At 42.4% G+C, this 12,447-nt stretch overlaps 2 protein-coding genes across 2 annotated transcripts in view; both read left to right on the plus strand.

Moving 5' to 3' along the window:
* LOC115668989 (disease resistance protein RPV1-like) overlaps positions 1–12,447 on the plus strand; it is a 92,473-nt gene that overhangs the window by 77,071 nt on the left and 2,955 nt on the right. The gene's annotated exons all lie outside the window — the stretch shown is intronic.
* Positions 1,703–12,447, plus strand: part of LOC115662680 (disease resistance protein RPV1-like) — a 60,628-nt gene continuing 49,883 nt past the window's right edge. The window contains exons 1-6 of the mRNA XM_056309325.1: positions 1,703–2,882; positions 3,601–4,702; positions 4,844–5,146; positions 8,937–9,635; positions 11,556–11,628; positions 11,824–11,918. Of these exons, the coding sequence (XP_056165300.1) occupies positions 2,206–2,882; positions 3,601–4,702; positions 4,844–5,146; positions 8,937–9,635; positions 11,556–11,564 (2,790 nt within the window). The 5' untranslated portion in view covers positions 1,703–2,205 and the 3' untranslated portion in view covers positions 11,565–11,628; positions 11,824–11,918. The remainder of the gene's footprint in view (positions 2,883–3,600; positions 4,703–4,843; positions 5,147–8,936; positions 9,636–11,555; positions 11,629–11,823; positions 11,919–12,447) is intronic.

Genomic DNA, 12,447 nt, shown 5'->3' on the forward strand with positions numbered 1-12,447 from the left:
TCAATGCAATGATCTTATTTTGAGTAGGATGCTAGATATATTTGATTCAATTTTGTGTAATCTTTATTGATATGATCCACGATTTGTCGAATCTCACAAATATTCGAAATATTGTCGGCGTCTTTTATGTAGCTATCTTTATGTTTAAGGTGTGGTATCATATATCTTTCCATATTTCATGTGACAGATGATTGGGGACAAGGATGGCGATGTTGATTGGTAGTATGGTGGGGGGAGAGAAAGAGAGAGAAATGATGTGGTAAAGCAAAAGATATTTCATGTGACAGTTGTATCACATGGTGTGATAAATCAATGCAAAGTATATATTTTTAACATTTCAGTGCCCATTAGAATGACCTGGACATTGCATGGGCAACATGGATTTGATCGATTACACCACATCCGTCATGTGATCGATGCATAATATTACTTTCACTTTGTATCCTGATTTCACTTTATATCCTCTATTTTTATGGCTATGAATCTCTGATTTAAAATATTTTATTAGATGAATGGGACATGGAAACTCCTAGGACGACAACATATTGATTGATCAATGGAAACTTCTGGGAAACTTCCGAGATGACCAGTAAAGCGCGTTCTACTTTTTGGCATGTCCTTTGAATGTGACTAGTGGACAAGAATTTCTCGAACAATTTTGTAAACCGCGTCTGAGGAAGACTTTTCAATAAGGGTCCTTCCTCGGCTCTTAATGCAAGATGGAGGAAGACTTTGACCTGCTTTTCCATCGTCAGTCTTTTCCTTTCTCCCTCCTCTTTTCTTTTGAGTAGGTTTTGTTGGCGTTTGCCTTGTGAAGAAAAGGAAAGGAAAATGCAACGAAGCAAGCCAGATGTCAGAAGACTTTGGTTTGCTTTCCCGTGCTACACGCTGTGAAGTAGATTAGCCAACACCGATGATTTGGGACTTGAGTGCTTTCCAGAAAAATTAACCAATCAGGATTAATTTAAATTTGATAATTTATCGCCTCCGCTCATGACCTTCTTTTGAAATTTTAATTTAAAATTTAAGATGAGCGAGTTGCAATTTGTAAGATTTGATATAAAATATATCAGGCTACTCACAGTTGGATCCTAATTAGTAAAATAGTTTGCATTGAGAATTTTTCAAATCAATCCATTTTGTAAATAAAAAAAGTACTGTTCGTGGCACTCTACATTCACTCCATTGCTAAATCTAATTATCTAGACTGTTTTACAGCTTAATTTCCAAAATCAAGTTGTTTTCACTGCAATCATCTTCTTGTAAGTGGGATGCTAGATATATTTGGTTTGATCATGTGTAATCTTCATTAATGTGATTCGCGATTTATCAAATCTCGCCTTGGAATATTGTCAGCGTCTTTTATATAGCTGTCTTTATGTTTAATGTGTGGTATAATATATCTTTCCATATTTGTTTGGGATCTAGATCTGTGTACTATAAATGATCATTTGAAATGGCACGGCATAGTCAAGCATTCAAAATTTGTCACATTATTTTGTACGTAAGTGATAATGTGAATAACTCTTTTCAATCTCTTATATTATTCTAACTGGTTTTATATGTAACACCGGCCACATAATACTTCGTAAAGTGAGGTTAAGATTATGATACATATATAATAATTTTAATTTAAGTAAATTAAATAATTCCAAGAAGGTTAAGATTTTGATACATATATTAATTTTGATTTAGTAATTACATTAATTCCAATGACGGATAAGTCTCTTCAATTAAAAGCTATTCATGTGTTTTTCTTAAGAGATAATCACACAAATGATTTCTGAATTTTGATTCAATATGAAATGTGATCCATGAACTTTTAAAGAAAAGTTTAATCAATTAACGCTCAAACAAACTTACTCGTCCCCATTCACCTACAACATCCATCTCCAAATGTCAAAAATGCCCTCAACACCAATTATCAAATTATCACCACCATCCATACAACAGAAACAGAAGCGCTCATCCAACGTAAGGGCACTTGCGTAATAATATTGCAAGACGGGGACTACTTACAACGGCATCGAACATCCTTCACTCCCTCCGTCTCTTTCCTTTTCCTTTGTATCCATTATAAGGTACTGCACTGCACTGCTCTCTCTCTCTCTCTCTCTCTGCGCAGAGCTCTCATTCTTCAATCCTCACGCATTCACGTACTCCCTCAGCCTTTTCCACTCTCTCGCTCTTCGCTCCGCTGGAAACATGGCGGTTTCCGGCGAACACCGACCTCTCAACGGCTCTCTCCCTCACGAGCTCACCTCCAAGACTCCCTTCCCCAGCCTCATGCTCTACATCCTCATCGGAATCCTCAGCCTCTCCGCTCTCTCCATCGCTCTCCTCATATACCTCCACGTCCGTCTCAGCCGGACCTCGAAGAAGCGCAGAACGCTAGCAAAAGAAACGAATTTGCGGGCATCATCCGGGCCTTCCTACGAGGTTTTTCTAAGTTTTCGAGGACTAGACGCCCATCATGGATTCACCGATTGTCTTTACCGTAACATGGTTGAGGCCGGGATCCTTGTCTTTAGGGGCAGTGAATCCCTCCATGTCGGTAAAAGAATTGGCAATGAACTTGAACAAGCAATCGAGAACTCCAAGATTTACATTCCCATATTCTCCAAGAATTACGCTGCGAGTCACTGGTGCCTCGAAGAGCTCGCATACATGGTTGATTGCAAATCCAAATCGAATGGGAACAAAGAGATTTTGCCCATTTTCTTGGATGTGGAACCTGACGATGTCAAGCTCAAAACAAAATTATACAGCAAAGCTCTTTCAAAGCATCGGAAAAGGTTCTGCACTGAAGCAGTAGAATCATGGGAAAAGGCTCTCATTGAGGTAGACGAGATAAAGGGATGGAACTGGAAGAAAGACCATGGGTAAATGTCTTAAACTTTTGAACTGTCATATGTAGATTTCCTTTTTCCTCCCGAGTCTTTTTAATTGAGGTCTTATTGTTGAAAATATAGCTTATTCATCTCCTCGATTTTATATAGTTTAAGTAGCGGTCGCAGCCACTGCCGCCATTGCTATCGGCCCCTATAGCGGAGAGAATAGAATTCTCACTTGGTAGTGGTCAATAGTGGCCGCTATCGGCAGTATCGCGGCAATAGCTTTGGTCAACGGCGCTATTGCGGTGGTAGCGCACCCTCCTCATCCTGATTTTCTCTCTCCTCTCACTCTCCGTCTCTGACACGGTAGCCATGAATAGTAATGAATCTCCGAGTAGATCCACCAAGTTGCTGGCTAGCCACCGCACGAGCTCGTCTGTCAGTCGCTGCCACTTCTTCGTCGCCAGCCCTACGCGAAGGCGCTAGAAGGCTCCGAGCCATCCCACCTCAATGGGTGACGGCACCGGAACCCCATGTTGACGGTGCGGGAAGGTGAGTGACGTCCATGGCAGTGTGGCAGTGGCAAGGGCTGACGGTGATGGTGACTGAAGTTAGGGAGCAGAGAGAGATTCGCAAAAATCATAATAGTATTGGTGTCTAGAGTTTTTTGGCGTAATTTCCTCAACATGTGAGGGCAATTTTGTCGCTTTGGGAGTAGTTTTACAATATGACAGTTATCCCTAACATGGTTGTTACCTTATGGCAGCCAAGGAGATCTTATCCATTCGGTAATTCGAACGGTTTCAATTAAGCTGAAGGTTGCATATGAAAATGTGACTAAGCATTTAGTCGGAGTTGATGATCGTGTAGAAGCTATAATGAAAAAGTTGGATGTGGGATCTGATGGTGTACAATTTCTCAAAATCCACGGAATGGGCGGTGTTGGCAAAACAACCCTTGCTAAGGTCGTCTTCAACAAACTATCTTCTAGCTTTGACCGATGTTGTTTCCTTGCAGACGTTTGCGAATCATCAAAAGGCAATGATGGTCCGCTAAATTTGCAAAAACAATTGTTATTGAAGCTCCTTGGTTCTCATTCTATCGACAAAATTTATCACGTGAATGATGGGATCAACATGCTTGATAGAGGAGTACTTAGAGACAAAAAAGTACTCATTATTCTTGATGACGTGGACGAGAAAGAGCAACTGAAAAGTCTTGTAGATGAAGTTGATTGGTTTGGTTCTGGTAGTAAGATTATCATAACTACTAGGGACAAGAGAGTCCTAACCGAAGGCCCAAATGTTTCGACTTACGAAGCACGTGAAATGAAATTTAATCATGCTCTTAAACTTTTCAGTAGGCATGCCTTTAGAAGAGACTATCCACCAAATCATCTTGTCTCCCTTTCCGAAAAAATTGTCCGTACTTTGGGAAAACTTCCTTTAGCTCTTGAGATTACAGGTTCGTCCCTTACAGGTAAATCCGAAGAATTATGGATCTCCACATGGAAGAAGCTACAAGGAGCTCCTCCCAATGATGTCCAAAAGAAATTGATGATATCTTATGAAAGGTTGGATCTTGCAGAAAGAGAAATATTTCTGGATATAGCTTGTTTTTTTGTTAATGAGGATAGAACATACCCTTTCTATATGTGGGATGACCGTAAATACCACCCACACATTGCCATTGATGTCCTCGTTCTCATGTCCTTGATAAAAATCAAAGACAACAATACTTTCTGGATGCATGACCAAGTGCGGGACCTCGGAAGGGAAATCGTTCATCAAGAGAATTTCAAACATCTTAGCGAGCGTAGCAGAGTGTGGAAATGCGAGGAAGCGCTGAGCATTCTGAAGCAGAAAGAGGTAAAAAAGGGAGCAACAATTTATTTTTCTGCGAATTTTTTGTATACTATTCTTGCAAAAGGAAAAATTAATTGCTATTAACACTTGAAATTGTTTGTTTTTCACCTTCACATGTGGACTTCTTGGTGTTCCCATTGTCAGAGAAATAGGAACATAGAAGCATTGTCAGTACAAATTCGTGGAACATATTCCTTTGGTCGAGAGATTTTGACGCCCGATGGATTTGCTAATTTACAAAACTTGAGGTTCTTTCGGGGGGGTGCTGTGTCCATTGTTGGAGACTTCAATAATCTTCTCTCCAATTTAAGATGGCTTTCTTGGAATTCTTGGCATTGCAGCAATTCCAAGTTTGAGACGACAAACTTTCATCCGATTAATTTAGTCGTTCTTAACCTTTCATCCAGCGGTATTTCGGAGGAATGGATTGGCTGGGACCAAATCAAAGTATGATACGAGTCCCACTCCTTGCATAACCATATCCTTTCTTGTCACGCCCCGAACCCCATCGAGCTCGCGACATCCCCTGCTCCGGTCGAAATGATGCGACGTCCCAGGAACGTCGCCAACCCAACCCAAACATCAGAGTCACATGCGGAAGCGAATATAAAAACCCCGGACAAAAAGATGACGACAACGGGGTAGAACAACAGAACAGACAAACAACAACATCCTCATACAGCACCAAATATACAAACATCATATTACAGACATAAATATAGACGAACATCCTCCACCACCGTTTTAACAAAAGATCAAGGTCTGGTTAACTTAACTTCCCTATGGGTCAACCCGATTTACATAACCCCTAAAACCCTAGGGAAAAACCTAAGGATCGCCCTCCTCCGGTCCCGCTTCGAATCTTCGGTCCGAGCCTCCTGGGACACTCACACCGCAACTCCTTGGGCACCAAAAGCGCTCCCGGACTTCCAAAAAGAAAAGGCGCACTTCCCGGGTTTAGGGCCGGGGGTCTGAAAGTGGCGGTTATACAACCGTGAGACGAATCTCAATAAGTGTACAACCCCAAACCCCACGTAGGCACTCACGTACCGCCAGACGAAACATGCATAACACACAGCAATCAACCAAACTAGCAACCACACGCGACCCTACCTGGAATCCATCATGCACGTCCCTACACGTTAGTCAACCACACAGCCAGTATGCCACAGAAATACATCACAGCCGCGCGCGTGCCCCGATTATAGAGCAAAACCCACTTGGGCACGTCCCATACCATGCCTAGCAGTTTTTTCCCCATAATCGAGCATCACACCACGCAATACAAACACACTCGCACACCAACTCACACCACTCGTCACTTTCTCAAACCTCGCACCTCAAGCCAATTCCCGCTCATTCTCAACTCTTCCACCACTACCGCGCCGCGTAAAACGCATCAGGCCAACGGTCTTCGACCTCGTCGGCATCATCACCCCGTCGGGCCGGGCATCGTCACCTCGTCGGGGACGGCATCGTCCCGCGTAAACGAACACGCCTCGGGACGGAATCCTACACACACTTTCCTTCTACCGCGCCCGCGCAAAACGCATCAGGCCAACGGTCTTCGACCACGTCGAGGCATCGACACCTCGTCGGGCCGGGCATCGTCACCTCGTCGGGGGACGGCATCGTCCCGCGTAACGTACACGCCTCAGACGGACCTTTCCAACCAAACCACATTTCCATATCCTCGTTCCACTCAAACCACACTTACGCACGACCAGCAACCACATGACCCAACACAATTCCACATTGCACGCACAATTCACAAGTCACATACACTTCGCAAATATACATTCTCACCACGCAAGCACACCACACAATCATACACATATAACACGCGATCCCAAAGCACAATCACACATTCTTGGCAAGCGAACATATTGCGCAATCGCACTGCCACACCATCACACCTCACGGCCACACACGTGACATATACGACCACACGTACACAACTCGAAACGCAATCCCAAATCAGCCAACTACCACAAATCGCACAATCACGCACAAATTTCCATTCAAGGCACAATCCCAATAATTAATCGCACAAATTAATTCCAATCAAACCTCAACATCACAGCCATAATCCAAGCTCCCTAAACCTCAAAATTCTTCGCCTAATCAGTCCGCAACCACCAAATAATCAGTCACTCAAATCAGTCCCGAACAACCCCTAAAACAGTCACAAAATCGCCTAAACCGGGTCCAAACTGGGCAGTTGTGCAGTGACAGAAATCCATTTGAAATAAATAGTAAACCAACTCCAAAAATTATGAAATTTGAATATGTTGTACAACACATCTCAATGAACATTTTCCATGAAGAACTCGAAACCCAGTTCTAACCGTAAACACCTCGTTTTAACACTCAAAATCGGACAAAATCCGATTCGCTCGGACAGCCCCTCAGGCCATCAAAATATAACTCATTCGGTACCCAAATCATTTTGGAAAACCTTGAAATTTTTATATGTTATAGCCACAAATTTACCCATCAATTTTTGTGAAGGAAGTATTTTGAAAATAGGCCTGGAAAAATTTATAAAAAATTCGAACAGACCCGAAGGTCGGGTGAACAGTAAATCGGGCAGTTTTATTTCGGTCCAAAGATGGACTTCCGAATGGCATCAAATGATTTCCAAAAATTCCCAAATTAAAATATGTTATACTTCAAGATGTTGGAAGCAACTATCATGAAGAAACCTTCCTCAAATTCGGGCCACACAAGTCACAGTAAAAATAGCAAAATCTGGCGATGCAGCAGCAGCCTAGCCGGAAATCAGTTAACACACACCACCAAGCAAACCAGCCACTAAATTCATTCTAAACCGAGCCCTAAACAAGCCTAACAATACCCGAGGTCCTAGGCGACATTTGGGGAGGTCACTTACCTAAGAAAGGCGAAACAAACGGGCTGGATGGGTGGCTGAAATGGGCGGAACAGCAGCAGCAGCAGCAGCAGCAGCAACGGTGATGAGAGGAAACAAAAAATGAAGAGAATGAGAGAGAGAGAGAGAGAGAGAGAGAGAGAGAGAGAGAGAGTGATCGTGGAAGGGGGGGGGGGGGTTCTGGCCAGAAGAGGGAGGAGAGAGAGAGAGAGAGTCAATATTGGTCAAAAAAGTGGGCTGGTGAGGTGACACGTGTCGCGATCCTACGCGATTTCCCATTTTGCCCTTGATCCAACGGCCCTCGTTTGTTCCAATCCAATAATTGAAGGGCAAAGAGGTCAATTGTCCAATAATGCAGCTGATATTTTCAGACCTGATTATCCCAAAATTATCCCCAAAATTCGGAACTGAAATGGGCCCAGGGGCAAAATTGTCATTTTTCCGGTCCCGGGGCGAAATTCCAATTTTCGCACATACGGGTTCCATATGTGTGTGGCCAACATAATATGGCGTCGGAATCGTGAAAATAGCTCCTTAAGCCCTCGAAAATCGACTGCAAAGTCCTGGGAATAAAATAATATTATTTTTCACTTCCGAGCCAAAATTCCAATTTTTGACCGAAACAACTCTAAATGCACGTGGCCACCCCAAAATGACACTAGCCTCGAAAAATAACCTCAAACGATCTCAAAATCCAACATCGGTGTCCACAGGGGCAAAACCGTAATTTTTCCGGCCCCGGACCGAAATCCATTTTTTTTGCAGAAATGGGTGGCCCCAAGGTTGGCCAAGCCAAAAACGTCATCGGCCGCTCAAAATTGTCACTTTCAAAATTCTCGATTCCCGGGCCCGAATTCCAAGAAATGACTAAAATTGAACAATCGCGACTTTAGCTTATCTCTTGCTAACGGGTGGCTCCCTGGAATTACGCGCTCTCGACCCGTGACCGACACTAAGTCAAATCATGTTTAAGTTTACTCTTCCCAGGACGACCTCGATTGTCATATAATTGCGAGGGTCTGTCACTAGTGCCCTTCGGACACGATCAATCAAATAGACCGGTCTCGGTTGGCTCAAAACATTCCCTTGTCAATCCATATGGTTGAAGATCAAACCTAGGTCGAGTTCTTTGGTCGTGCGAACTCAATCCCTTAATAGCCTTACCCCTAAGGTTAGCATCCCGAGAATGCGCGGGTCCCGGGTGAGATCTCACTATAGTGCATTGGTCAAATTCATTTCCTAAATCCCGGGAAAAGGATCGAAAATTCAGACTGTTACATTTCTTTTGTCTAATTTTTTTCCCTATAGGTTGTTTCTTGATACATATTCTATTAAATTGTTTTGCAGGAGGCCAGAAAACTAAAAGTACTAAATCTTAGCTACTGCAAATCCTTAAAGAGAACACCTGATTTATCTACGTGGGTGTCCTTGGAGAGATTGGTTTTTGAAGGCTGTTCCAACTTAATTGAAATTAACCCATCCATTGGTAAATTAAAGCTCCTAACTTCTTTGAACTTGAGGGGATGTCAATCTCTTCGAGAGTTGCCTAAAGAAATAGGATGTCTACAAGCTTTGATAGAGATTGTCATGCCTAAAACGCTACATGAACTTCCGGAGACGTTTGGTAATTTGCAGTCACTGTTGACCTTAGTTGTATCATGGAGGCAGATCAACAAATTGCCATACTCAATTGGAGGGCTGGTGAAACTTATGCGGTTGAATTTATCTAGGTGTATATACATAGAAGAACTTCCAGATTCGATTGGGAAATTACAATCATTAGTTGAGTTGGATTTGTCACGGACGAGAATTTGTCACCTACCCGATTCAATCGGCAATCTAAAGCAACTGAAGGTACTAAGGATGAGAGGCATAAGAAGGTTAACAAAATTGCCAAGTGCGATTGGGTTGGTGGAGAAGCTCGAAGAGTTGGATGCTCACGGATGTCGCAACTTGACCGGCGAAATCCCCGAAGAAATTGGGAGACTGTCCTGTTTGAGGATCCTAAACTTGTCAAACACATGTATATCCGGATTACCCACCACGGTGAGTCACCTCTCTAATCTCCAAATACTTAAGCTAGGAAAATGTCCCGAGCTGAAACAATTGCCGGAGCTTCCCCCAAGTTTGACTTGGCTGATATGGAGCCCTCTTAATTTCCCGCGTTCCCTCACGAGAATTGGTGGCCTATCTCAACAGGGAACACTTGTCACCGCTCTTCCTACTAGTATCAGTACCCTATCTCAACTTAAAACACTATCATTGTCCTGCAAATACGTGCAATTCCTCCCCCGGCTCCCGTCTAGTTTAAGTGAGTTACGACTTCGAGATCTGGAGACCACACGATCACCGGATTTTTCCAATTTGAAAAACTTGTCAATCTTGGCATTCTATAAATGCTCGCTAGAATTCTCTAGTATATTTGATGCGGAGTCGGAGGAACTCCGTGTGGAGCTCTGTAAGCTTAGAAAAGAGGACTCACCGTCGCAGCCGGAAATGAAAGGATTGAGATTATTAAAGATGAACGGTTGTGAGTTCCTTCCAGAAGTACTTGACCTATCGCGTATGAAGAATCTATGCGAGGTAAGTCTGAGACTTTGCGATTCATTAGTCGAGATTCGTGGCCTTGAAGAATTGGGATCCCTTGGCTCCCTATCAGTCGACGGATGCCCTTCCATGGAGACGATGTCAGACCTATCGAAATTGAAAGAGCTAAGGGAGCTCGAGGTAATAAATTGTGGTAATCTAAAAAGAGTGCAAGGTCTAAATCACTTGGGGCCTTTAAAGACGCGGAGAATCTCTGGTAATGGAGAGTTTCGGGGCTGCTCCAATTCCTAGATCCGCTGCATTCTTCGGCGGGTCGCCGCGGCCTCCACCATCGCCCCTAGGAGCCCCTTGGCGGCTGCCGGTTGGAATATGGCAGCATCAAATTTCGCACCAGAACTTGCAACTGGTAATTCTAAAATTGCACACCAAATGCTTGCGCAATTGCCTCTTTCCCTGTTCGAATCTGGATATGAAGTTTCGTTACGGTGGTTTGCTGGGTGAAGTTTCTGGTGTTGAGCTAAATGGGAAAACTGTGCGAATGGACATCTTAGTTTTGATTTGATTTGATTTGGTGTGCAGAGGGTGGTAAAAACCCCACATTTCAAGAGAAGTTTGTGTTCACGCTCGTTGAAGAGCATAGGTAGTTGAATCTTGCGGTGTGGAATGGCAATATCTGCACTTTGGGCATGTACGATCCGTTGAATCTATTCCTCTTTTCTTATGCATGTAGAATTATGGATAAGGTTCAAAAGCAAAATACAAAAAAAAGAAAATGTCAGAAGATAGAGTACATAAGATGACCTTTGTGTAAGAAAAGTGGTGTGGTTTCTCTAATTCACTCATTTGCAATAATAATGCTAGGTTCTAACTTTGCTTTCAAAATTACATGCTGACTCCCAAATTATTGTTGTTGTCATCGTCATTATCATCATTAGTAGGTTTGATCGCTTGACCAATTTGCTGGAAACTTGGGTGCTTCATAATAGTGGCTGCATTTTCCATGTCCATTTTAGTTAGTCATTTGTGTGTTAGGGCTTGGCACGTCATATTTGCCAACTTTTATTGTTTTATTGTCTATGGATATACTATATTTTGTTTTCTGGTGAAATATGAGCTATTTGAGAATATTGGGAGTATTTATTCCTTCCAGAAGTAAAATTCTTGCACAATTTAGTTGTCCCAGTAGTGACCATTGCTGGCAATACACTAGTTCTTCTAGCTAGATTCTAATATGGTCAATTTTGCAATGGACCAAGTAGCATACTCGTCTTGGTGTGAGAACAAGCCCTTGGATTTTTTCTTTTTATTTTCAAGAATATAGTTAGGCACTTACTAATATTTGATCCGACAGCTTTGATATTAAAACATATTGATATGTCCAACCAATTCTGTAAGAATGACATAGACTACTTCCTGCAGCTGAAGTAATGGAGTCTTTACATATTCCCAAGGGTTTGAGACGGGTGTTGTTCAGAACCCTACATACTGCCAGGTAAACTTCTGTTCCTAAGCATCCTTTTGTGGGCCATGGTCAGCTGAACTAATGTGGGATTTCCAAATTGTTGGAAATCATGTTGCCCATGCATGTGCTATTGGAGCACTCATCTGAGTATTTTAGTAAATTGTGGTATTAGTGAGTCCTATGATCAGAAGGACAAATTTGATTTGTGCTCTGTTTCATTCTCAGACGGCTTATGTACGAAAAAGAGTTCGACACGAGCCATGTGGGATTCATCAGAGATGGAGCAAAATGGTTGTTAGAGAACACAGAAATTAAACTTGGTAGGATTCGTCCCTCTATATTATTCTGATGCAATCTTAGTGTTCAAATTTCACTAAACCTACCTCTTGAGAAATAGTGCAACTTGATCATCTATTTTTTTTCTTCTTCTGCAACTTGTAGATTACTACATGTTTGAGATTGAGATGCAATCTTGCATGACACAGTCTGTGCTATTCAATGCATGAATTGATTACCTGTCTGTTACCGCATATGATGATTTGATTCCATTCCATCTTATCTTCCTCAAAAGCTAGGTAAGAAATTGATTTGACGTATGACAAACTTCCCCATCAAAATTAAGAATGACCATGTTTCATTGCTGAATTGCCTGGATTTCACATCACTGCATTCTCATATGAAGTCTAGGCTCAAGAAATTGACACTATGGTAAAGCTACAAGAAATTGTTCTTGTTGAGAGCTTGAAACTCGAAGATGTACCCGTGGGAGTGTATACAGTCCATGTCTTCCTTTGAGATTGCTTGGTGCAAAAGGATCACCTATAAGATGCATCCTTATCAAATAACTTC

This window comes from Syzygium oleosum, unplaced genomic scaffold, assembly GCF_021117445.2.
Source record: "Syzygium oleosum isolate NSW1041296 unplaced genomic scaffold, Sole_v2.1 Sole_v2.03, whole genome shotgun sequence".
Classification (NCBI taxonomy): Eukaryota; Viridiplantae; Streptophyta; class Magnoliopsida; order Myrtales; family Myrtaceae; genus Syzygium; species Syzygium oleosum.